The following is a 25,608-nucleotide window of genomic DNA, read 5'->3' as shown; positions in this document are numbered from 1 at the left end:
AAGTGTAGACAGAGTGAATGGATGGGAGGCTGGTTTGCGTGATGGATTTGCCCATGGATTCACGACCTTTTGTAGTTCCTTGTGGTCTTGGATCAGGAGGTTTTCCAAGTTGGAATTCCTGATGGAGGGAGTGAGTGGGGAATTACAATTAGCCTCGATGCCTTAGGGCTACAGAAGGAAGGTGAAAATAACTTTCATATATCCAATTGCAATTCAATAATCCTGCCTCCCTCCCACTACATATCAATCACAGTTATTCATTTCTCCACCCTCACCATTTAAGCTAACACAGTAAGAGTAAGTGTTAGTGGAGTGCGGCCAATCCGTCTGGGGGAGAGGAAAGAAGATTTAGCGGTGGAGGGAGCGGCGAACTAAAACACACACATCTTCCTACCAAAATAAAAGGTGGATTTAAATTTGCGGAAAGTATTCACACAAATGAAAGATGAGATGTTACATTCACAAAGCTAACAGTGCAGTGGGACTAAAGTTGCTGACCAATGTATACATTAGTAACATTAATCACTCTGAAGCATTATCTTTTGCATAAAACTGGCAAAGTTCAAGTGTCACAAATACAGTTAATGTGTGATTTATGTTACATGCAAGATGATAAAGAGAAATAAAGAACAAAGAAGAAAGGAAATTACAGCACAGGAACAGGCCCTTCGGCCCTCCAAGCCTGCACCAACCATGCTGCCCGACTGAACTAAAGCCGCCTACCCTTCCGGGGACCATATCCCTCCATTCCCATCCTATTCATGTATTTGTCCAGACGCCTGTTAAAAGTCGCTATCATATCCACTTCCACTGCTTCCCCCGCTTCCCCCGCCAGCAAGTTCCCGACACCCGCCTCCCAAAACCTGCCTTGTAGATCTCCTTTAAACCTTGCCATTCGCACCTTAAACCTATGCTCCCTAGTAATTGACTCTTCCACCCTGGGAAAAAGCTTCTGACTATCCACTTTCGTAATCTTGTAACTTCTATCAGGTCACCCCTCAACCTCCGTCATTCCAGTGAGAACAAGCCAAGTTTCTCCAACCTCTCCTCATAGCTAATGCCCTCTATATTAGGCAACATCCTGGTAAATCTTTTCTGTACCCTCTCCAAAGTCTCCACATCCTTCTGGTAGTGTGGCGACCAGAATTGAACACTATTCCAAGCGCGGAATCATCTAATACAGGGGTCTCCAAACTATGGCCCGCGGGCCACATCCGGTCCGCAGCGGGCTGCATCCATATCAGAGTTTGGAGACCGCTGATCTAATAGGTAGATGATCAGACAGGCAAACGGATAGATCAAGAAATTGATCCAAATGCAGACAGACAAACTAACCAGACTAACCTGGCACAAATTCAATTAAATATTCAAACCACTGACGCAAGGTGGAATCGCCAAACAGGTAAACATTTTTCCTACGAAGACAGTTTGTAATGCTTGCAGGAGTGTCAAAGTGGTGAATATTGCAGGTTGTTGATATCCACTGGTCCTTATAATAAAAGCCAGACGGTGACACCATGGGCTTTCCCGGGACACACTCTCCGAGATCTGTGGCTGGAAACAAAGGGAAACAGGATGTCCAAATAGTAATACATTGTAATGTAGGTTACCAATACATTTTCAATTAATCAACCACTGTTTCCATGGCAGTGACAAATTCCAGCAGCACCATTGGCTTTTGGTACAGGAAGTACCACATACATACACCATGAGAAAAATAATCCAAGTGGTATTCCTAACGAGAAAGTGTCCGGGCCAGCCTCCATACCACCCCCACCCCCACTCACCCCACCCCCACACTGCAGCAGTCCTGATCTACCCCACTCCGCAAGCCCAAACCCCCCCGGCAGGCTGACTGTGCCCCCAAACCCCCAACCTAATGGCCATCCCTGATCACTGGTCTCCCTCGCTCTGTCACTGATCAATCAGCAAAGGTCAATCATCTTATTAACTGCAGCAGGGTTCCAGCATCAACAGCATAGGACAATTCTCCACAACGTGGCCAACAGCATTAAGTATTTGTGCAACTCACCATTTTGGATAACAAGAGGGTGTTGATGTTCTTCCTGACAGATGACTTCACTCCTGCTAAGACTTCACCTGAACTTGCATCTCCAGCGGGAGTTTTAAACTGATGGGAGTGGATTAGCCACTAGTTAAACTCCCCATCCAATTTTCCCCATCCAACTGTCAGCTTTTGGTTGTCTCAAAGTATTTCATTGGCTGTAAAGCACTTGGAGGTATTCAATAGTCATGGAAAAGCATTGCAGCAATGTAAATCAATAGAGATCTGCTTAGGTGAAGTCAAAGGGAGGAAAGCTCAGCTGGTAGGATATAATGGATGGTCAGTCTCCTATTCCCACCTGATAGCCTTAGCTAGGCGGCATGGTAGCACAGTGGTTAGCAGTGCTGCCTCACAGCGCCAGGGACCTGGGTTCAATTCTGGCCTCGGGTGACCGTCTGTGTGGCGTTTGCACGTTCTCCCCGTGTCTGTGTGGGTTTCCTCCGGGTGCTTTGGTTTCCTCCCACAGTCCAAAGATGTGCGGGAAAGGTGGATTGGGCATGTTCAATTGCCCCTGAGTGTCAGGGTAAATACATAGGGTTACGGGGATAGGGCCTGGGTGAGATTGTTGTCAGTCCTGAGTGGTCGTCTTCTATACTGTAGGATTCTATGATTCTATACTGAAGTTGCAACAAAAGTTCAGGCATTCAAAATCTAAACACCCAGAATGAAACATTGGCACTCAGGCTGTTTTGAGGAATAGTAGGATTCCATTCTAAATCCCATTCTCAAACCACAAACTGAAATAGTTAAATATGCCAAGACTCCAGTGTTATCCATAAATTTTTTTTGTATAATGTCCAAGATCGGTATTAATCATATCTGAATTCACCATTTTTAGTTACTCAGTCCTACTTGCTGTAAACTAGCTCAAAATCAAAATGCTAATCTATTTCAGGAAATGGGGCATTAAATTGCACTTCATTTGAAAAGGATGCCAATTTCTGCCTATTCACATCAAGAAATTACTCCATCACTCTTCCTTCTCTAATGTACCAAACCCTCAAATTTGTTCATCGTGGATATATAATTATCTTACTTGGTCGAGGTGAAGGCTCCACCATCATATATCCTGGGGTACTGGGTAATATGAGTTTCTTGATGTTGACTCCACTATAAAAGTAGATATATCATAGATAAGATTGTTGTATTAATGTAACAAGTAAACACACACCACACACACAAATCACACTGAAGCAACTCTGCGTCCTCCTTCACAGCTCACCCTCCCACCCAACTTTGTATCCTCTGCAAATTTGGAGATAATACATTTTGCTCCTACTCTCAAATCATGAACATATAATGTGAACAGTTGGGGTCCTAGCACAGATGCATGCGGTACCCCCCTAGTCACTGCCTCGCAATCAGAAAAAGACCCGTTTATGTCAACTCCTTGCTTTCTATCTGCTAACCAGCTTTCTATCCATCTCAAGGCAATACCTGCAATCCCATGCGCTTTAACTTAACGTAATAGTCTGTTATGCAATACTTTGTCGAAAGCCTTCTGACTAAATTAACCACATCCGCTGGTTCTCCTTGGTTAACTCTACTAGCAGATCGGGCGATCAGGGAAGTGGGGAAGTTTGCAGGGGTGGTGATCAGGGAGTGAGGGAATTCTGCAGGGGCGGGAATTGAGCAGGGAGGAATCTCTGCAGAAGGGGGTGATCAAGGGAGGGAGAAACTCTGCAGGAGTAGCGATTGGCAGTGGGGGGGTGAGGGTCCCAATGCCCGCACAATGGTGCCCCAAGAATTCAGTGGACAGGTTCCCTTACCTACTCGCCAGTGAAGGATGATGTACAGTCCTGACGTGGTGGCCTCGCTGGTCGCTCAGGAGGCTATTGAGGACTCTGGGTCAACAGGGGCAGGAGTGGGCAGTGCCCCTTGGGCAGTGCCAGCCTGGCACTGCCAGCCTGGTACCCTGGCACTGCTCACCAGGCACACTGAGAGTGCCATAGTGGCGGGGCTCAAGGCGAGGGGTTTAGGCCTGAAGGGGGCGGGCCCATGACATGGAGGTGGGGAGTTACATGGGAGTGGGAGGGGCAATGTCCAGGGTGAGGGGGGTGACACATTTCCCAGTACACACTCTACACAGTGCACTGGGAAAACAGGGCGCCTGCCCAATGGTGCCCCACAGCTCAGAAACGGGCTTCCCAGTGTGAATAGGCTCCACCCACTCTCCCTGCTGGTGAGAATCATATTTTGCCTCTTTTTTTCTAAGTGCCATATGATTGTGTCTGGGAGCTGGCCCAAAAAATGGGTGCGGATTCTCTTCCATTTTCAAGCTTGGTCAGTACTTCAGTACTTATTTGGCAAGATTGCCCTCTTTTTGTAAGATCACGCCGCAAGTTTATTTGGCTTTCCAGTGTTGGAAAGTCTATTTTTATACTTTGTGTTTTTAATCTGGGCCAGAATGAGGGTTGAGAAGAAAAAACACAAATAAAATGACCTTAAGTGACATACCTTCGGAAATAACGCTTCTCTTCTCCAACTAAGAGATCTTTCTCATATCCTCCTTTAGCATGGTTAATTCGCACAGAGCAGGGAAGCTTCTTTGGTTTGTAACAGAACCAGGGCTCCCCAGTCCTGGGATCAGTAAAGTTACACAGCGGTTTAGTTCGAGGCAAACAGAGATTACACACAGTAGTCTCTGAAATACCCCGATATTTGAAGCCACTTGTTAAATACACTCTCTGTGGCCGTTCCTTGCGTAGCCTTTCAAGTGCTTGGATTCCTTCACTGGGATGAACCAGGGAAACAGACACTTCCACTTTCCCTGGCCAAGATAAATGAAAGTTTATATAGTAAAATCCATTTTGGTTATCTATAACTGTTCCGGCTGAACCAGCTTTTAAATCTGGGCTGTGGATCCGGCCTTGGAGATAGTCACCCCCATATTGCTTTGGGCGTCCTTCAAAATCATTCATTTGCAGCATCACTTGCAACTGATCTCCAACATAGAAAGTCTTTGTAGAATTTAAAATTACAAAGCGAACATGTGCTGGGTCGCTGCTTTTCAGAAAGGTCACGGCAGGGTCAGGTGGACTTGGCCATTGGATCATTTTCATAAGGAACGTCCCCTCTGACCTTTCTTCGGGGGTGAAGCTGTGATTCTGGTAGCCACATTGCAACAGTTTGTGTGTCCACGGGAAGTTCCTTGTCTCCACTTCCTGCCTTATTGCAGAATAAAACTTTGGAGTTGGATAACTCCTCCATTTGGACTCTGTTCCATAAATTGAATATTTATCATACTATGAAAAAGAAGAACATTTTTAATGAGTATCTTTTCCATTGCCGCCGTTACTTCCCAACACACATCCTCCTTTAGACAAAAAGGAACTTCGCAAATGTATTTCAGAACACAGATTTCATTAGAATTATGACATAATGATGAAAGGATTATTAATTTCAATGAAGCAGGTTGCATTTGGTGTGTTATATTCATAGACTGCATCTCAGAACAGGAGATGAAACATATCTATAGAAAGTTTAACCACTGACTCCCTACTCAGTAAAATTATCCAGTCAGTGCCTAAAGCTGACCAGACCAGGCAGGTTCCAGATTTCATCCCCAGTGAGTGCATAGAGCTAGTTAGCCTCAACACTGCTGACTTAGCAAAGGGAAACATTTATGGGTCAATGTTCCTACTTCTGATTCCTGTCTAAAGACCCCTGTGAGAAGATTGTGTGTGCAATAGGGCGAGGGACAGAGTTGAACTTCAGTATGATACCCTTTTTTCACATCAGTAAGTAAACCTGATGGATGTACTAAATGGCATGGTTGCTTGTAGAACAGTATCTCAGCAGGATACATGTTCAGAGCCCCATTCATAATCTTGAGAGCTAATTAGTTCTGTTCTCATTTAATGAACATCCTGGACATTCTCAGTCTGTCATGTTCAATGAGCACCGAGTGCTTTGCTATCAATGAATAATAGCAGCTTAACTGTGCCAAAAACACAAAGGCAGGCAGGCAGATTCCAGTCAAGAGGCACATCAGTGGTTTGATACAATGCACATCTGCCTAGCTCTTTACATTTTTTAAAAGAGTCATAAGCAACGTATTCAACTTCAGAGTTTTAAAACCGGATAATGTCACTCCATTAAAATTTGGGATGGCACGGTGGCACAGTGGTTAGCGCTGCTGCCTCCCAGCACCAGGGACCCGGGTTCGATTCCCGGCTTGGGTCACTGTCTGTGTGGAGTTTGCACATTCTCCCCATGTCTGCGTGGGATACCCCCGGGTGCTCCGGTTTCCTCCCACACTTCAAAGATGTGCGGGTTAGGTTGATTGGCCATGCTAAATTGCCCCTCAGTGTCAGGGGGTTAGTAGGGTAAATAAGTACGGTTATGAGCAGCAAGTAGTCTCACAACACCGGGTTAAAGTCCAACAGGTTTATTTGGTAGCACGAGCTTTCGGAGCGCTGCTCCTTCATCAGGTGAGTGATGAAGGGGCAATGCTCCAAAAGCTCATGCTACCAAACAAGCCTGTTGGACTTTAACCTGGTGTTGTGAGAATACTGACTGTGCCCACCCCAGTCCAACGCCAGCATTGGGGTTATGAGGATAGGGCATGGGTGGGATTGTGATCGGTGCAGACCCGATGGGCCGAATGGCCTCCTTTTGCACTGTAGGGATTCTATGATTAAAATTATGTGGCAAGCATTTCACCGCCTGACTCCCCAAAGCCTGCCCACCATCTAAAAGGTACAAATGAGGATTGTGGTGGAAAATTCTCCTGGATGAGTGCAGCTCCGACGTCACTCAAACAGCTCAACACCATTCAGGACAAGGCAGCACGCCTGATCATACCCTATCCTTCACCTCAAACATTCTATCCCCCCACCACCGACACACAGTGGCAGAAATGTATACATCTGTATACGAGCATGCAAAAGAAGACCAGACGTAGGCCATTCAGCCCCTCGAGCCTGCTCCGTTATTTGATAAGATCATGGCTGATCTCTCTGTGTTTCAAGATCTAAATTCCGATCAACCCTCTATAACCTTTGATTCCTTTGCCTAACAAGAGTTGTTCTACTTCAACCTTAAAAATATTCTGTGATCTGAGGCAAGGGGTTCCAAAGTCACACCATTCTTCGAGAGAAAATAATTCTCTTCATCTCTGTCCTAAAAATGCGACTCCTAATTTTTGAAACAGTGCCACTTAGTTTTTGACTCATCCACAAGAACGGGCCCCTGTGCATGCGCAGTGGTCCCGAAATATCAACATCTGGTTTGCAGGTCAGCTCGATCGCTGGCCAGCCCGGGATCCACTCAGTGCTGCACCCCCCAACCCGCTAAACGGCTCAATCGCAGCCCCCCCGGCAGACACCCGTGAGCTGACTCCCCCCCCGGGGGGCTGACCACACGTCCCCCAGCCCGCTCCGATCGCGGGCCCCCCTCCAGCCCAGACTTGATCCCAATGCAGAGTGGCAGTTGGACCCCCCAGCCTCACCGGTCACCCTGTAGGCCCTGCCCCCAGCAGGCCCCGTCCCCCGGGCCCCGACCCCAGCGGACCCAGCCCCCTAGGCCCCACCCCCTTGGCACTGCCCCATGTCTGGGTGCGCAGTGCCAAGGTGCCCGCTGGACATGGGCACTTTGCCACTTGGGTAGTGCTGGGGGCACAGGCTGGTGCTGCCAGGGGGCACCATCCCCCCCCCACTGCCCAACCCCCAGGGCAGTCCCGATTGCCCCCCACTTCACTCCAACGGGGTTGTCCCGCTAGTTCCCCGAAGGTGGGGAGCTACTCTGAACCCCGCTGGAGTGAAACACTCTGGTGGGGTGAGAGAGGCTAGCCGAGAGAATTCAGTCCCGGGCCCAATAATAGCATTTAAATATTATGTAAAATCCTATTTAAATGCTAGCCCTGCCTCCCAGCCGATATCCCGGCCTGGGAGATGCAAGCGTGGCGCGAATGCTCGCGGGAATCCCACGAATTGGCCGACACGTGATTCTCCCAGCCCGCTGTGCACTAAAATTAGCACAGCGGGATGGGAGCATCGCCCCCTGGGATGCTATCCATTAGGACCCGAAGACTTGTCAGCCCGCAGCTCTATCACTTAGCTTAGTATAGCTGCCTTTGTGATTGCAATTTCACCAAGCTCCCCACTTCCTTCCACCTCTTGATTTACCGCTATTACTGGAATTATTTTTGTATTCTCCATAGGGAAGAAGGAGCAAAATATTTGTTCATTTCACTGCCATTTCATAATTATCTACTCCCCACTGTCACTCTCTAGAGAAGCAACACTCACTTTACCTTCCGTTTTCCTTTTTAAACATCTGTCAGAATTCTTGCTATCCATTATCTACATTTTTAGCTAGCTTCCACTCACGCTCTAATTTGTTTTTCCTCATTAACCGTTCAGTCATTCTCTGCTATTCTTTATATTCTGAACAATCATCTGACCTACCAATCGTCTTTGTGCAGTGAAATGCTTTTTCCTCAAGCTTGATGCTTTCCTTAACTTCTTTTGTCAATCACAGACGGTAGGTCCTCCACTTAGAGTTTTTCTTTATAGTGGGAATATACTTCCGAGTATTCTGAAATAGCCCCTTAATCTCTGCCTCTCAATTGATGTGCCCGGTTTAATATCCCAGTTTAATGGGATGTCCCAGTTTAATTTAGCTAGCTCAGCTTTCGTGCCCACGTAGCTGCCCTGATTTAAGTTTAAAATACCAGTCTGAGACCAACTCTTTTCATTTTCAAACTGGATGTAAAATTCAATCATTCGGCAAAGTAAAGTTTATTTATCACTCACAAGTAGGCTTGCATTCACACTGGAATGAAATTACTGTGAAAATCTCCTAGTCACCACACTCCTGTTCGGGCACACTGAGGGAGAATTTAGCATGGCCAATCCAACTAATCAGCACATCTTTAGATTGTGGGAGGAAACTGGAGCACCCGGAGGAAACCCACGCAGACATGGGGAGAATGTGCAAACTCCACACATTCAGTGACCCAAGCCGGGAATTGAACCCAGGTCCCTGGCGCTGTGAGGCAGTAGTGCTAACCACTGTGCTACCTCTGGCCGCTGCTACCTAGGGACAGCTTTACCCTGAGGTCATTATTAATCCTATCACATGACATTATACCAAGTCTGATATTACATGCATTCTGGATGGTTCCAGAATATTCTTCTTTAAGAAACGATCTCGAAAGCATTTAATAAACTCCTCATCCTGGCTAGTACAGCCAATCTGATTTTTCCGGTTTCTATGTAGTTTGAAATCACCCATGATTGTTGCTGTCCTTTCATCACAAACGCCCAATGTTTCTTCCTGTATACTTTGTCCTACCTTGTGGTTACATGATGCACAGCACCAACTTGCCAGGGCTTCATCACTACCCCCTCCCAAGCCTGCGATCTCTACCACCAGATAGGACGAGAGCATTGGGAACACCACCACCTGCAAGTTCTCCTCAAAGTCACGCCCCAAGCCGAATTCACTGGGTCAAACTCCTGGAACTGCCTAGCTAACGTGCTACAGAGGGTACACCTACATCACATGGACTGCAGCACTTCAGGAGTGTGGATCACCTCCATCTTCTCAAGAGCAATTAGACATGGGAAATAAATTGTTGGCCTTAACATTGACACCCACATCCAATGAATGAATTTTAAAGAATTAGGTCGTTGCTATTTAATTGCAGCAGAAATTGGAAATTGGATGCGATATTGGATCTCCTATTGGGAAATGAGTTAGGGCAGGTGATGGATGTGAGTGTGAGGGAACACTTTGGATCCAGTGATCATAATGCCATTAGTTTCAACCTGATCATGGATAAGGATAGATCTGGTCCTCGGGTTGAAGTTCTGAACTGGAAAAAGGCCAAATTTGATGAAATGAGAAGGGATCTGGGAAGTGTGGATTGGCACAGGCTGTTCTCTGGTAAGGATGTAAATGGAAAGTGGGAGGCCTTCAAAGGAGAAATTTTGAGAGTGCAGAGTTTGTATGTTCCTGTCAGGATTAAAGGCAAAGTAAATAGGAATAAGGAACCTTGGTTCTCGAGGGAGATTGTAACACTGATTAAGAGGAAGAGAGAGTTGTATGAAATGTACAGGCAGCAAGGAACAGATCAGATGCTCGAGGAGTATAAAAAGTACAAGAAGCTACTTAAGAGGGAAATCAGGAGGGCTAAAAGAAGACATGAGGTTGCTTTGGCAGACAGAGTGAAGGAAAATCCAAAGAGCTTCTATAGGTATGTTAGGAGCAAAAGGATAGTGAGGGATAAAATTGGTCCTCTTGAAGACCAGAGTGGTAGACTGTGTATGGAACCAAAAGAGATGGGGGAGCTACTAAATGGTTTTTTTTGCATCCGTATTTACTGAGGAAACGGGCATGGAGTCTACGGAAATAGGGCAAACAGGTAGGGAGGTCATGGAACCTTTACAGATTAAAGGGGTCTGCTCACTGTCTTGAGGCAAATCAGAGTGGATAAATCCCCAGGACCGGACAGGGTATTCCCACGGACCTTGAGGGAAGCTAGTGTTGAACTTGCAGGGGCCCTGGCAGACATATTTAAAATGTCAGTATTCACGGGGGAGGTGCCGGATGATTGGAGGGTGGCTCATGTTGTTCCGTTGTTTAAAAAAGGTTCCAAAAGAAATCCGGGAAATTATAGGCCAGTAAGTTTGACGTCGGTGGTGGGCAAGTTATTGGAAGGTGTGATAAGGGATAGGATCTACAAATATTTGGATAGACAGGGACTTATTAGGGAGAGTCAACATGGCTTTGTGTGTGGTAGGTCATGTTTGACCAATCTATTAGAGTTTTTCGAGGAGGTTACCAGGAAAGTGGATGGAGGGAAGGCGGTGGATGTTGTCTACCTGGATTTCAGCAAGGCCTTTGACAAGGTCCCTCATGGGAGGTTAGTTAGGAAGGTTCAGTCGCTAGGTATACACGGGGAGGTAGTAAATTGGATTAGACACTGGCTCAATGGAAGAAGCCAGAGAGTGGTTGTGGCTTCTCTGAGTGGAGGCCTGTGACTAGTGGTGTGCCGCAGGGATCGGTGTTGGGTCCATTGTTGTTTGTCATCTATATCAATGATCTGGATGATAATGTGGTAAATTGGATCAGCAAGTTTGCTGATGATACAAAGATTGGAGGTGTAGTGGACAGTGAGGAAGGTTTTCAAAGCTTGCAGAGGGATTTGGACCAACTAGAAAAATGGGCTGAAAAATGGCAAATGGAATTTAACGCAGACAAGTGTGAGGTATTGCACATTGGAAGGACAAGCCAATGTAGAACGTACAGGGTAAATGGAAGGACTCTGAAGAGTGCAGTTGAACAGAGGGATCTGGGAATACAGGTACAGAATTCCCTAAAAGTGACGTCACAGGTGAATAGGGTCGTAAAGAGTGCCTTTGGTACATTGGCCTTTATAAATCGGAGTATCGAGTATAAACGTTGGAGTGTTATGGTAAGGTTATATAAGGCATTGGTGAGGCCGAATTTGGAGTTTTGTGTACAGTTTTGGTCACCTAGTTACAGGAAGGATGTAAATAAGGTTGAAAGAGTGCAGAGAAGGTTCACAAGGATGTTGCCGGGACTTGAGAAGCTGAGTTACAGAGAGAGATTGAATAGGTTGGGACTTTATTCCCTGGAGTGTAGAAGATTGAGGGGAGATTTGATAGAGTTGTATAAGATTTTGATGGGTATAGATAGAATGAATGCAAGCAGGCTTTTTCCGCTGAGGCTAGGGGAGAAATAAACCAGAGGGCATGGGTTAAGGGTGAAAGGAGAAAAGTTTAAAGGGAATATTGGGGGGGGCTTCTTCACGCAGAGAGTGGTGGGAGTGTGGAATGAGCTGCCGGATAAAGTGGTAAATGCTTTTAACATTTAACACTTTTACTTAAACTTTTAACATTTAAGAAAAACTTGGACGGGTTCATGGATGAGAGGGGTGTGGAGGGATATGGTCCAAGTGCAGGTCAGTGGGACTAGGCAAAAAATGGTTCGGCACAGACAAGAAGGGCCAAAAGGCCTGTTTCTGAGCTGTAATTTTCTATGGTTCTAAAAGGACATTGAATTGAATCCATCACTTCTTATTGCTTTTGTAGCTGGGAAGACAGAAATTGAATGTAACTCAACGGGGTGCAATTGAAACTACACTGTCTACCTGCAGAGAGGTTTTGGGGGAAGGTAGAGGCAAGGAAAAGGAGAAAACATCCTCACCAGACAACTATTGTGCACCGCCTAACAAATGATCAAAGAGAACACGGATAGAGCTCTGGAATACAATGCTCACCATATAGTGAGAATGTATAACCCAGCAGGACCCGAACTGGGAGAAAACTCAGCTCTTGTTTACCGAGACAGCAAGCAAACGCCCGTAGCGCAGCTAGAGGGATGGAGTTTAAAAACAGCGAGGTCATGTTGCAGCTGTATAAGGTGCTGGTGAGGCCACACCTGGAGTACTGTGTGCAGTTTTGGTCTCCTTACTTGAGAAAGGATATACTGGCACTGGAGGGGGTGCAGAGGACATTCACTAGGTTGATTCCGGAGTTGAGAGGGTTGGCTTATGAGGAGAGGCTGAGTAGACTGGGGCTATACTCACTGGAATTCAGAAGAATGAGGCGAGATCTTATAGAAGCATATAAGATTATGAAGAGAATAGATCAGATAGAAGCAGGGAAGTTGTTTCCACTGGTGGGTGAAACTAGGGAGCATGGCCTCAAATAAGGAGGGGCAGATTTAGGACTGAGTTGAGGAGGAACTTCTTCACATAAAGGGTTGTGAATCTGTGGAATTCCCTGCCCAGTGAAGCAGTTGAGGCTACCTCATTGAATGTTTTTAAGGCAAGGATAGATAAATTTTTGAACAATAAAGGAATTAAAGGTTATGGTGAGCGGGTGGGTAAGTGGAGCTGAGTCCATGAAAAGATCAGCCATGATCTTATTGAATGGCGGAGCAGGCTCGAGGGGCAAGATGGCCTACTCCTGCTCTTAGTACTTATGCTCTTATGGGCCGGGAGACATCAGTGGGGGGCCTGTAGTGGGATTAATCTCCCAGGCTATGTTTTCCATGTAACCAGCCCCGTGCCAGAAATCAGCACGGAGCTGATTACCAAATGGAAATAGCTATTTCTATATGATTAGCGAGCCCGGTATGGTAGTCTCCGTGCCCTCTGGTGTCTCCCTAACTGCTGGGAAAAGTTCCCTCCAATGGAATTTACAACTATTCCCCACCAATGGGGACCAGGCATGTTCACACCGCTGGTAGGGACAGAAGTCATTGAGGCCTCCCCAGGAGGTCGGGGACAGGGGGTGCTTCTTGGGCAGTGCCAGCCTGGCACCCTTGCACTGCCCATCTGGCACCAGGCAGTGCCAAGGAGGGGCGGGGTGAGATTATTGCTGGAGGCGCTGATGGTGGGGGATCCACTGCACACTCTTCAATGGGATCAGTAAGAGAGAGAGAGGGAAGAGATGGGGGCTGCATATGTGGAGGGTTGTGGTGCGGGGGGAGATCAGGGCTGGCCATAGCGGGGGGGGGGGGGGGGGGTGTCAGGGCTGTACATTGGAGGAGCGGGTTGGGACTGCGGAAGTTGGCGATGAGGGAGGGGTTGATTTGAGAAACAATTTGGAGGCCATAAGTCAGGAGGCCGGTGATGGGGATGCGGGAGTGGGGAGGGGGGCAGTGCACATGCGCCAATATCCCCATTGACAGATTGGTGCAGTGGCCCACTCAATGCGCTGATTATGGCCTGTCGGGTGGGATGAGCCCCCACCCCACCCCCTCCCACATACGTGAATCTCTCTGAAGCACTCTGTGGTGCACAGAATGTCAGAGATAGCCTGGGAGACAAATGGCAGTGCCCAAGGGGCACCCCCCCCCCCCCCTCACCCCCACCCCTCCCTTGACCTCCTGGAGGGGCTTCAATGACCTCTGTCCTCCACCAGTGGGGTGAGCATGCCTGGTCCCATTGGTGGGGAGCAGTTTGTAAACCCCACTGGCGGGAGGGAGTGGGAGGGGAGACACTAATGGGCCTGGAGACTACCCTCCGGGTCTCGCTAATCAGATGGAAACGGCTATTTCCATTTGGTAATCAGTTCCGCGCTGATTTCTGGGGCAGGGCTGATTCCGTGTTGATGTAAGTATATCCAAAAAAATGGGCAGGAAAATCTCCCCTGATGGGCACTTAGTTTTTTGGGGGGAAGAATCCCATCCATCATATTGATAATTGGCAAGTGATGCAAGTGCACTACGAGTGACAAACCAGCACATGTTTAAAGAGCACTACTTTGAACCTCGGTGAATATTCTCATTTTACTCTAAAAATGTTGCTTTTACCACTCAACATACCTTTATATTGTACAAGTTTAGAATCAGTAGCAGCAATGTCAATAGAAGCAACAATATGAAATGGGACCGATTTATGGTGAAGGGAAGAACAAGTTTTTTTTTCACTTGTTCATCCATACCAGAACGTCACTGTGCACTAGTCCATAATCAGTCCGTTTCCCACTTTTGCTTTGTAAACCTGCCACACACAAAAAAAGTACATTTATTATCAAGGAGTCACTGGAACTTGACAGCTTTCAGTCGAGAACCCTGGCAGACTCTGAGTCATGATGTGGAGATGCCGGCGTTGGACTGGGGTAAAAACTCTTACAGACTCTAAGTCCGCAGAATTCCCCGGCATGTAAAACTGTGCTGGAGAACTGAAGACTGGCAACCGTGGCGTCCCTGTTAAAAAAGAGACGGGGATAAGGCAGTTCATTAAAGGCCAGTCAGTCTTACTCCAGCTATTAGTAAATTACTATCCTATAATCACAGAGAAATACAGGCGAGCAGCCCCAGTAATCACTGATTAGAGGAAAGCAAATGGAGAGAGAGTTGACAGATGTGGCAGTTGCAGAGATCGGAAGGAGAAGTAAGAAGGGGAGGAGGAGGACGAGAAGAGGGACTGTGGATCTTGCCAGTCGGGGTATGATGAAATGGTTTCCTTTTGACTCTGTGTTGGGGATTGAGAGTAATTCAAGCACCATTGTTTTCTTTATCCTAGATAGGGGGCCCAGAAGGAAAATACATTTTTGGACCAGTATTCTTATTTTCCCGTTGTACTGTTTTCTACTTCTGGGGGCAGAGGAGACAAGTGGAGTGGTGGGAAGGGGAGTGGAGCTGGATGGAGATGGGGGGCTGGTGGGGAATAGGGGAGAAGGAGGAGTAAGAGGAAGGTTTGGGTGACATTCAGGATACAGGAGTTGCCTTGTGCCAGAGCCAATGGCCTTCTCAGTGAGTCTGGAGAGCTACATCGGTCTAGAGTCTGTGTTCAGTTAGATATGCATTGTTCATCTCAGCATTGGTGAGTGGGGTAGGGGTCAGGTGGTGTACTGAGGGGGGGAGGGGGGAGGAGAGGGGGGGAGAGATGGGGAATGAGTGAGGAGGAATGCAATTACAGGGGGTAGATGCTCATCCATCTGGTTCTGGGAGAGGAAAGAGAGAGTTCTGTTGTGAAAACATATAATACAGGACGGGCAGCATCCGTGAAGAGTAACAGACGGCCAGAATTTTACCACCTCTTCCGCCCCGCAATTGGCAGTTTGGTCGACAAGGTTTGTCACCCCACCCAGAAATAAGGAGGAGGGCCCAGAGGCTCTACGTGGCAGAGAACAAGAACTGGGTGGAGAGCAGACTCCAACTGCCTGAGGACACTGCAGCCGGAGTTGGGGAGGGTGGGGTGGGAGTGTTGACATGAAGTTGAGGGTAATGGCTGGATACAGCTGGGACAAGGTAAGCAGCCAGTTATTGTGCACTGACGGCAGTAAGAGGAGGATGCACAGGCTGTGTACTAGACCATCTCTCTTTGTGCCGCCAACTTAGAAACAAGAACATGCTCGCGTCACGCTTCTAGCTTTCCATGATGGCACTTCCTCTGCTCACCTCTCCTGGAACATGACTGTCCAGAGTTGGCAACAGTAGATGAACATAAGAGAAGCTCTATGATTGGGCGGAGAGCAGGAGAGTTTAAGCAACACTAGATTTTATCCAGCAGAGGCAGCAAAGAGACTTCACCCAGGAGCATTCTGCGAGAAGTTGCTGCAGTCACCCTGACTGTATAGTGGCAAGAGGAAGAATTGGTGTCAAGGAACATCTGCGCGGCAGAGAGTATCGTGGATAGCGTGTATAGAGAGGTGGTCACAACACAGGCTCAGGAAGGGAATGGGTGAGCACCCGGCAGAGCAAGAGAGCTAGACAGGCAGTGCAGGAATCTCCTGCAGCTATTCCCCTTCAAAAGAGACGGGCGGCACGGTGGCACAGTGGTTAGCACTGCTGCTTCACAGCTCCAGGGACCTGGGTTCGATTCCCGGCTTGGGTCACTGTCTGTGTGGAGTTTGCACATTCTCCTCGTGTCTGCGTGGGTTTCCTCCGGGTGCTCCAGTTTCCTCCCACAGTCCAAAGATGTGTGGGTTAGGTTGATTGGCCATGCTAAAATTGCCCCTAGTGTCCTGAGATGTGTGGGTTAGTGGGTAAAATGTGTCGGAATATGGGGGTAGGGCCTGGGTGGGATTATGGTCGGTGCAGACTCGATGGGCCGAATGGCCTCTTTCTGTACTGTAGGGTTTCTATGATTTCTTCTTCTATGAAAACAGATATACCGTTTTGGATACTGTTGAGGTAATGGCCTTTTGGGAGAAAACAGCAACAGCCAAATCCATTGCACAACAGTTCCGCTGCAGAAGGGAGGAGTAAAAAATATGGGAATGCAATAGTTATAGGGGATTCAATTGTAAGGGGAATAGACAGGCGTTTCTATGGCCACAAATGAGACTCCAGGATAGTGTGTGGCCTCCCTGGTGCTAGGGTCAAGGATATCTCGGAGCGGGTACAGGACATTCTGGAGGGGGAGGGTGAACAGCCAGTGGTCGTAGTACACGTTGATACAAACGACATAAGTGAAAAAAGGAATGAAGTCCTCAAAGCAGAATATAGGGAGCTAGGAAGCAAGCTAAAAAGTAGGACCTCAAACATAGTGATCTCAGGATTACTATCTGTGCCATGTGCTGGTCAGAGTAGAAACAGCAAGATACATAGGATGAATACGTGACTGAAAAGATGATGTGAGGGGGGAGGGTTTCAGATTCCTAGGGCATTGGGACTGGTTCTGGGGGAGGTGGGACCAGTACAAACTGGACGGGTTATACCTGGGCAGGAGCGGGACTGATGTCCTTGGGAGGGGATAATTGCTAGAGTGGTTGGAGAGGGTTTGAACTAATATGGCAGGGGGCTGGGAATCTTTGCAAGGATTCAAAACGGGGGGAATTTAGAACAAGAGGAAAAGGCAATATGGAGAATAAGGAAAGTGATAGGCAGAGAAATCAAGGGCCAGAGTCAGATCAGGAAGGTAGTAGGAAAGGGAAAAGAAATGTTAAAAATGCCCACCTTAAGGTTTTGTACCTGAATAATTGGAGCATTTGAAACAAAATGGATGAATTAGCTGCACAGATAGATGTAAAAGTAGTTGGCATTATAGAATGTGGTTCCAAGGTGAACAAGGATGGGAACTAACCGTTGAGGGCTATTCAGTGTTCAGGAAGGACAGGCCTAAAGGAAAATGTGGTGGACTTGCATTGTTGATTAAAGATGATATTGATACGATATTGAGGAAAAATATTAGCATGGATGCTGTGGAATCTGTGTGGGTCGAGTTAAGAAACAACAAGGGGCAAAATACATTGGTAAGGATGTTATACAGACAACCAAACTGTAGTGGTAATGTTGGGAAAGCATTAGACAGGAAATCAGGGATGCATGTGTTAAAGGAACATCTGTGATTATGGGTGACTTTAATCTGCACATCGATTGGAGAGTCAAATTAGTCACAGTGCAATAGAGGAGGAATTTCTGGAGTGTGTACGGGATGGTTTTCTGGAGCAATACATTGAGGAACCAACAAGGGAGCAGGCCATCTTGGACTGGGTACTGTGCAATGAGAAATGGTTAGTTGGCAATCCAGTTGTGAGAAAACCCTTGGTGATGAGTGACCATAATACGGCAGGATTCTTTGTCAAGATGGACATTAATGTAGTTGATTTTGATCCAGGGTCCTGAATCTTAATAAAAGGAACTATGATGGTATGAGCCATGAATTTGCCATGATGGACTGGGAAACGTTACTGAAAGAAAGGATAGTGGACAGACAAAGGTAGGCATTTAGGTGAACCCTAGAAGCTGTTTATTCCTGTTTGGCACAAGAGTGGTAAGGGAATAGTGGCCAAACCATGACTAAGAGGTTTACAGCATGGAAACAGGCCCTTTGGCCCAACTTGTCCATACCGCCCCTTTTTTTTAACCACTAAGCTAGTCCCAATTGCCCGCATTTGGCCCATATCCCTCGATAGCCATCTTACCCATGTAACTGTATAAACGCTTTTTAAAAGACAAAATTGTACCTGCCTCTACTACTACCTCTGGCAGCTTGGTCCAGACACTCATCACCGTCTGTGAAAAAATTGCCCCTCTGGACCCTTTTGTATCGCTCCCCTCTCACCTTAAACCGATGTCCTCTGGTTTTAGACTCTCTGACCTTTGGGAAAGGATATTGACTATCTAGCTGATCTGTGCCCCTCATTATTTTATAGACCTCTATAAGATCACCCCTCAGCCTCCTACGCTCCAGAGAAAAAAGTCCCAGTCTATCCAGCCTCTCCTTATAACCCAAACCGTTAAGTCCCGGTAGCATCCTGGTAAATCTTTTCTGCACTCTTTCTAGTTTAATAATATCCTTTCTATAATAGGGTGACCAGAAGGTTGAGTGAAATTAGAGATAGTATCAGAATCAAGGAAGAAGCATACAAATTGGCAAGAAAAAGCAACAGGCCTGAGGATTGGGAGGAGTTTAAAATTCAGCTCAGGAGTACCAAAGGATTGGTTAAAAAGGGAAAAATAGAGTGCAGCAAATGATGCATGAATGGCTACAGAGCAACCACCTGAATGCACTCTTTAGGGAAAGTAAGAAAGAAGATAACCCAGAATAAAAACAGACTAAACAATGAGGAAACACAAGTTGAACGCAGAGGATGTGACCAAAGGTTGTTACACTTGATAATCATCCAAATATCGAAAGTTAATGTCCGCCACTTCCTCAGAATGACATTCTGCAGGGGACTGTCATTCTGAACAAACTTACCCTCACTGAAATCCCAAAGCGCCTGTCTCACCCAACCTTCATCAGTTCAACTAGATGTCGGGAGCAGAGAATCGCACCCCTGACAGCATCGACAAGGAGTAATTTGCCTGCAGAAGTAGGACACACCCTTTATCGCAGGAGTAACTGCCTTAAAGGGGATGTCTAAAGGAACAAGTTAAAGGGAGTAGGTGAGGTTTGAAGGTTTACCGGGATACGGGTGGCAGGGGAGAGATTGGGAGGGATTTGGGGGTGAAACTGGAAGGGGAGGGGGGAGTGGGTGAGGGGAGGGAGAGGAAGGGGTGAAGGAGGGGAGGAGGAGGGGGAGAGGTGGTGAGTGAAAGTGGGGGAAGGGGAGGAGGCGGTGAGGGGGAGTGGGGAAGCAGGGAGGAATGGAGGAAGGGGAAGAAGGGGGAGGGGAGCTGGGTGGAAAGGGGGGAATAGGGGAGAAGGAGGAGTAAGAGGAAGGTTGGGGTGACATTCAGGATACAGGAGTTGCCTTGTGCCAGAGCCAATTATCTTCTCAGTGAGTCTGGCGAGCTACATCAGTCTAGAGTCTGAGCCAGTTAGAACATAGAACATAGAACATAGAAAAACGACAGCACAAACAGGCCCTTCGGCCCACAAGTTGTGCCGAACACATCCCTACCTTCTAGACCTACCTATAACCCTCCATCCTATTAAGCTCCATGTACTCATCAAGGAGTCTCTTAAAAGACCCTATTGAGTTCGCCTCCACCACCACTGACGGCAGCCAATTCCACTCGCCCACCACCCTCTGTGTGAAAAACTTACCCCTAACATCTCCCCTGTACCTACCCCACAGCATCTTAAACCTGTGTCCTCTCATAGCAGACATTTCCACCCTGGGAAAAAGCCTCTGATCTATGCCTCTCAACATCTTATACACCTCTATTAGGTCTCCTCTCATCCTTCGTCTCTCCAAGGAGAAAAGACCGAGCTCCCTCAGCCTATCCTCATAAGGCATGCCACTCAATCCAGGCAACATCCTTGTAAATCTCCTCTGCACCCTTTCAATCTTTTCCACATCCTTCCTATAGTGAGGCGACCAGAACTGAACACAGTACTCCAAGTGGGGTCTGACGAGGGTCTTATATAGCTGCATCATCATCCCCGGACTCCTAAACTCAATCCCTCGATTGATAAAGGCCAGCACACCATACGCCTTCTTAACCACCTCCTCCACCTGCGGGGCCGATTTTAGAGTCCTATGGACCCGGACCCCAAGGTCCTTCTGATCCTCTACCGTACTAAGAGTCTTTCCCTTTATATTGTACTCCTTCACCCCATTTGTCCTACCAAAATGGACCACGACGCATTTATCTGGGTTGAAGTCCATCTGCCACTTCTCCGCCCAGTCTTGCATTCTATCTATGTCCCTCTGTAACTTCTGACATCTCTCCAGACTATCCGCAACCCCACCAACCTTCGTGTCGTCGGCAAACTTATCAGTCCATCCCTCCGCTTCCTTATCCAGGTCATTTATGAAAATGACAAACAGCAAGGGTCCCAGAACAGATCCCTGGGGCACACCACTGGTGACCGACGTCCATTTAGAAAAAGACCCATCTATACCCACTCTCTGCCTCTGGGAGGACAGTTGTCCTCCTCTGAACCTGGTAAACACAGCCGCCTACACCCCTCCAATTCCAAAATTCGCTGTTCATCGCTGCATTGCATTTGATGTTCTTCAGCCAAATTTGTATTCATGACCTTTTTTCCAAGTGGATGTACATTGTTCATCTCAGCATTGGTGAGTGGGGTCGGGGTCAGGTGGTGTACTGGGGAGGGGGGGAGGGGGGGAGAGATGGGGGAATGGGTGAGCAGGAATGCAATTACATAAACAAATATTAATTATTGAGAAAAAAGTTAACGGGAAGACAATCTGTTTGGTTTTTGAGTATTGAGGACATTTTTTTATAAATTTAAGGTATCAGTCAATGATACCACTATTTGGATTTCAGACAATATACATGGCTTATATAAACACAATGGCTGGAACTCTCCGATCTCGCGTCCCCATCTTGTGCTGCCAGTGAAAATGGTGAATTTGGCACTCAGCCAAATCTCCGTCCACAGTATTGGGACCGGATAATCCCAGCCGCAGGCGTGGTCGGGAAATTCCAGCCACTATCAGTATAATTTGTCAAGTTACCTATAAATAGTAAAATGATATCCAGAGAAAGAATAAGCCAACATACATAATCTATTGTTTCAATTGTAAATGCTTACGTGCTACTAGTTTAAGAATTAACAGCACTCCTGAAAAAAAATGAGGAAGTGTGGCAGGGGGGTGGGGAACAAAACTGTAAGTCAGTAAATACTGAGGCTGGGGTTGAGCTGGGGGCCAGGGCAAGGCTAGCTAAGAAGAGGAGCACTCTGGAGGAGGAGGACCTGACTGGGCCTGGAAGTCTGGAGTGCATCTGCTTCAATGCGAGGAGCGTAACGGGTAAAACAGACGAACTTAGGGTCTTAATGCTTATGCAGAATTTGGATGTGGTTGCGGTGACGGAAACTTGGTTAAAAGAAGGACAGGACTGGCAGCTGAATATTCCGGGGTATAAGTGTTTTAGGCGAGACAGAGGAGGGGCAAAAAAAGGTGGGGGAGTAGCGATATTAGTTAAGGAGCATATTACCGCGGTGCAGAGGGTAGACAACTTAGAGGGGTCATGTACTGAGTCGCTGTGGGTGGAACTCAGAAACAGGAAGGGTGCAGTCACTATGCTGGGGGTGTACTACAGACCACCCAACAGCCCACGGGAAGTGGAGGAACGGATATGTCAGGAGATTCTGAATAGGTGCAGAAAAAATAAGGTTGTTGTAGTGGGGGACTTTAATTTCCCTGGTATAGACTGGAAAGTGCTTAGAGCTGGGTGTCCGGACGGGGAGGAATTTGTAAAATGCGTACTGGAAGGTTCTTTGGAACAGTATGTAGATAGCCCGACCAGAGAGGGGGCTATACTGGACCTAGTTCTGGGAAATGAGCCCGGTCAGGTCGTCAAAGTTTCGGTAGGGGAACATGTGGCAAATAGTGACCACAACTCTGTTAACTTTAGGATAGTAATGGACAAGGATGAGTGCTGTCCTACGGGCAGGGTGCTAAATTGGGGGAAGGCTAACTATAGCCGGATTAGGCAGGAATTGGTGGATGTTGATTGGGAGAGGATGTTCGAGGGTAAGTCCGCGTCTGGCATGTGGGAGTCTTTTAAGGAACTATTGATAAGGCTGCAGGATAGGCATGTGCCTGTAAAAAGGAAAGATAGGAAAGGTAGGATTCGAGAGCCGTGGATAACCAGGGAAATTGAGGATCTGATTAAAATGAAAAGGGAGGCGTACGTTAAGTCCAGGCAACTGAAAACAGATGGAGCTCTGGAGGAATACAGAGAGAGTAGGAAAGATCTCAAATGGGGAGTTAAAAGGGCAAAAAGAGGTCACGAGATGTTCTTGGCAGGCAGGATTAAGGAGAATCCTAAGGCATTCTATTCATACGTTAGGAACAAAAGAGTTGTCAGGGAGAAAATCGGACCTCTCAGGGACAAAGGAGGGGAATTATGCTTAGAACCCAAGGGAATAGGGGAGATCCTAAATGAATACTTTGCATCGGTATTCACGAAGGAGAGGGGCGTGTTAACCGGGAGTCTCTCGGAGGGAGGTGTTGACCCATTAGAGAAAATCTCCATTACAAGAGAGGAAGTGTTAGGTTTTTTAGGGAACATTAAAACTGACAAAGCCCCAGGGCCTGATGGCATCTATCCTCGACTGCTCAGGAAGACAAGAGATGAAATTGCTGGGCCTCTGACGGAAATCTTTGTCGCTTCTTTGGACCCAGGTGAGGTCCCTGAGGATTGGAGGATAGCGAATGTGGTCCCGTTGTTTAAGAAGGGTAGCAGGGATAACCCAGGAAATTATAGGCCGGTGAGCTTGACGTCCGTGGTAGGGAACTTGTTGGAGAGGATTCTTAGAGACAGGATGTATGTGCATTTAGAAAGGAACAATCTCATTAGTGACAGACAGCATGGTTTTGTAAGAGGGAGGTCATGCCTTACAAATTTGGTGGAGTTTTTTGAGGAAGTGACAAAAACGGTTGATGAAGGAAGGGCCGTGGATGTCGTCTATATGGATTTCAGTAAGGCATTTGACAAAGTCCCACATGGCAGGTTGGTTAAGAAGGTTAAGGCTCATGGGATACAAGGAGAAGTGGCTAGATGGGTGGAGAACTGGCTTGGCCATAGGAGACAGAGGGTAGTGGTCGAAGGGTCTTTTTCTGGCTGGAGGTCTGTGACCAGTGGTGTTCCGCAGGGCTCTGTACTGGGACCTCTGCTATTTGTGATATATATAAATGATTTGGAAGAAGGTGTAACTGGTGTAATCAGCAAGTTTGCGGATGACACGAAGATGGCTGGACTTGCAGATAGCGAAGAGCATTGTCGGGCAATACAGCAGGATATAGATAGGCTGGAAAATTGGGCGGAGAGGTGGCAGATGGAGTTTAATCCGGATAAATGTGAAGTGATGCATTTTGGAAGAAATAATGTAGGGAGGAGTTATACAATAAAAGGCAGAGTCATCAGGAGTATAGAAACACAGAGGGACCTAGGTGTGCAAGTCCACAAATCCTTGAAGGTGGCAACACAGGTGGAGAAGGTGGTGAAGAAGGCATATGGTATGCTTGCCTTTATAGGACGGGGTATAGAGTATAAAAGCTGGAGTCTGATGATGCAGCTGTATAGAACGCTGGTTAGGCCACATTTGGAGTACTGCGTCCAGTTCTGGTCGCCGCACTACCAGAAGGACGTGGAGGCGTTAGAGAGAGTGCAGAGAAGGTTTACCAGGATGTTGCCTGGTATGGAGGGTCTTAGCTATGAGGAGAGATTGGGTAAACTGGGGTTGTTCTCCCTGGAAAGACGGAGAATGAGGGGAGATCAAATAGAGGTGTACAAGATTATGAAGGGGATAGATAGGGTGAACGGTGGGAAGCTTTTTCCCAGATCAGAAGTGACGTTCACGAGGGGTCACGGACTCAAGGTGAGAGGGGCGAAGTATAACTCAGATATTAGAGGGATGTTTTTTACACAGAGGGTGGTGGGGGCCTGGAATGCGCTGCCAAGTAGGGTGGTGGAGGCAGGCACGCTGACATCGTTTATGACTTACCTGGATAGTCACATGAGCAGCCTGGGAATGGAGGGATACAAACGATTGGTCTAGTTGGACCAAGGAGCAGCACAGGCTTGGAGGGCCGAAGGGCCTGTTTCCTGTGCTGTACTGTTCTTTGTTCTTTGAATGTCATCGAGTGAGATAACCTACAGATGGTGTTAAATCTGGGGAGTATCAATGAAGTGATAATACAATTTTTTACTCTCGGTAGTCATCTGGTAGTTATGGAATGGAAATGGACATTTTAAATCATCAAGATACTAACATATAATTCCTAGTTTCACAACAATTGGGATAAAATTTAACACAACAATAAATAATTAGAGGGAGCAAAACAAAATGAAAGGAACCAGTCGAAAGGCTAGGAAAATAATAATCAATAGGGATATCCCCAAGACGGACACAAGTTTTAGAGGAACTGGCCAACTGGGAATAGAAACAGAGGTTTAGAACAAACTAGTTAGAGTAAGTTTTTAAAGTTTATTTATTAGTCACAAGTAAGGCTTACATTAATATTGCAATGAACTTACTGTGAAATTCCCCTGGTCGCCACAGCCCGGCGTCTGTTCGGGTCAATGCACCAAACCAGCAAGTCTTTCAGATTGTGGGAGGAAACCCACGCAAACACAGGGAGAATGTGCAAACTCCACACAGACAGTGCCCCAAGCTGGGAATCGAACCCAGGTCCCTGGTGCTGTGAGGCAGCAGTGCTAACCACTGTGCCACCATGCCGCCCAGGGATTGTAAAGAATTACAAAAAGGAGATTACCTTCAAGGCTACCAGACAGACACTGAAGGGATTAATGTTTTATAGAGTTGCGTTCAAGAATCAGTCACTCCTCCGAGCACTGCTCTGATTTGAGACAGTACAACAAGTGACTGGAAGAGCAGCAATAAGTGATGATAGCAGCTGGTGTGACACAGGTTTAAATATTGAGGTATCCGCTAATGCTGGTGTGTATTCAGTTACTAACTTGCGATAGTATTGATGTCACCTTCAGCTATACAAGAACTATGATTACTATACAAGAACTAGAAATAGGAAAGGGGCGGGCATGTTGCTAGGAGGTTTCTATAGGCCCCCAAATAGTAATAGAGGTGTGGAGGAAGAAATTGCAAAGCAGATTGTGGATAGGTGTAGAGGTCACAGGGTAGTTGTCATGGGTGACTTTAACTTTCCAAATATTGATTGGAACCTTTATAGGTCGAATAGTTCGGATGGGGCAGTTTTTGTACA

The 25,608-nt window shown here is 47.0% G+C and overlaps 1 protein-coding gene across 6 annotated transcripts in view; it reads right to left on the bottom strand.

Annotated features, from left to right (window-relative positions):
- The window catches only part of LOC144506591 (NXPE family member 3-like), a 45,134-nt gene extending 19,886 nt beyond the window's left edge, over nucleotides 1-25,248 (bottom strand). For 3 of the 6 annotated variants that reach the window (XM_078232922.1, XM_078232926.1, XM_078232921.1), the window contains exons 1-6: nucleotides 25,141-25,218; nucleotides 19,200-19,306; nucleotides 14,372-14,549; nucleotides 4,523-5,310; nucleotides 3,102-3,175; nucleotides 1,345-1,554 (exon numbers count right to left, since the gene is read on the bottom strand). In XM_078232922.1, coding sequence (XP_078089048.1) covers nucleotides 1,345-1,554; nucleotides 3,102-3,175; nucleotides 4,523-5,310; nucleotides 14,372-14,488 — 1,189 coding nt within the window. In that variant the 5' untranslated portion in view covers nucleotides 14,489-14,549; nucleotides 19,200-19,306; nucleotides 25,141-25,218. Of the gene's footprint in view, nucleotides 1-1,344; nucleotides 1,555-3,101; nucleotides 3,176-4,522; nucleotides 5,311-14,371; nucleotides 14,550-19,199; nucleotides 19,307-24,901 lie in introns of all 6 variants that reach the window. The other 3 variants (XM_078232923.1, XM_078232925.1, XM_078232924.1) reach the window with 3 other exon arrangements.
- Nucleotides 25,249-25,608: the final 360 nt, after the last annotated feature.

The sequence above is a fragment of the Mustelus asterias genome, chromosome 17, assembly GCF_964213995.1.
Source record: "Mustelus asterias chromosome 17, sMusAst1.hap1.1, whole genome shotgun sequence".
Lineage (NCBI taxonomy): Eukaryota > Metazoa > Chordata > Chondrichthyes > Carcharhiniformes > Triakidae > Mustelus > Mustelus asterias.
The sequence above is the reverse complement of the archived record's forward strand: the minus strand, read 5'-3'. Positions and strand labels throughout refer to the sequence as shown.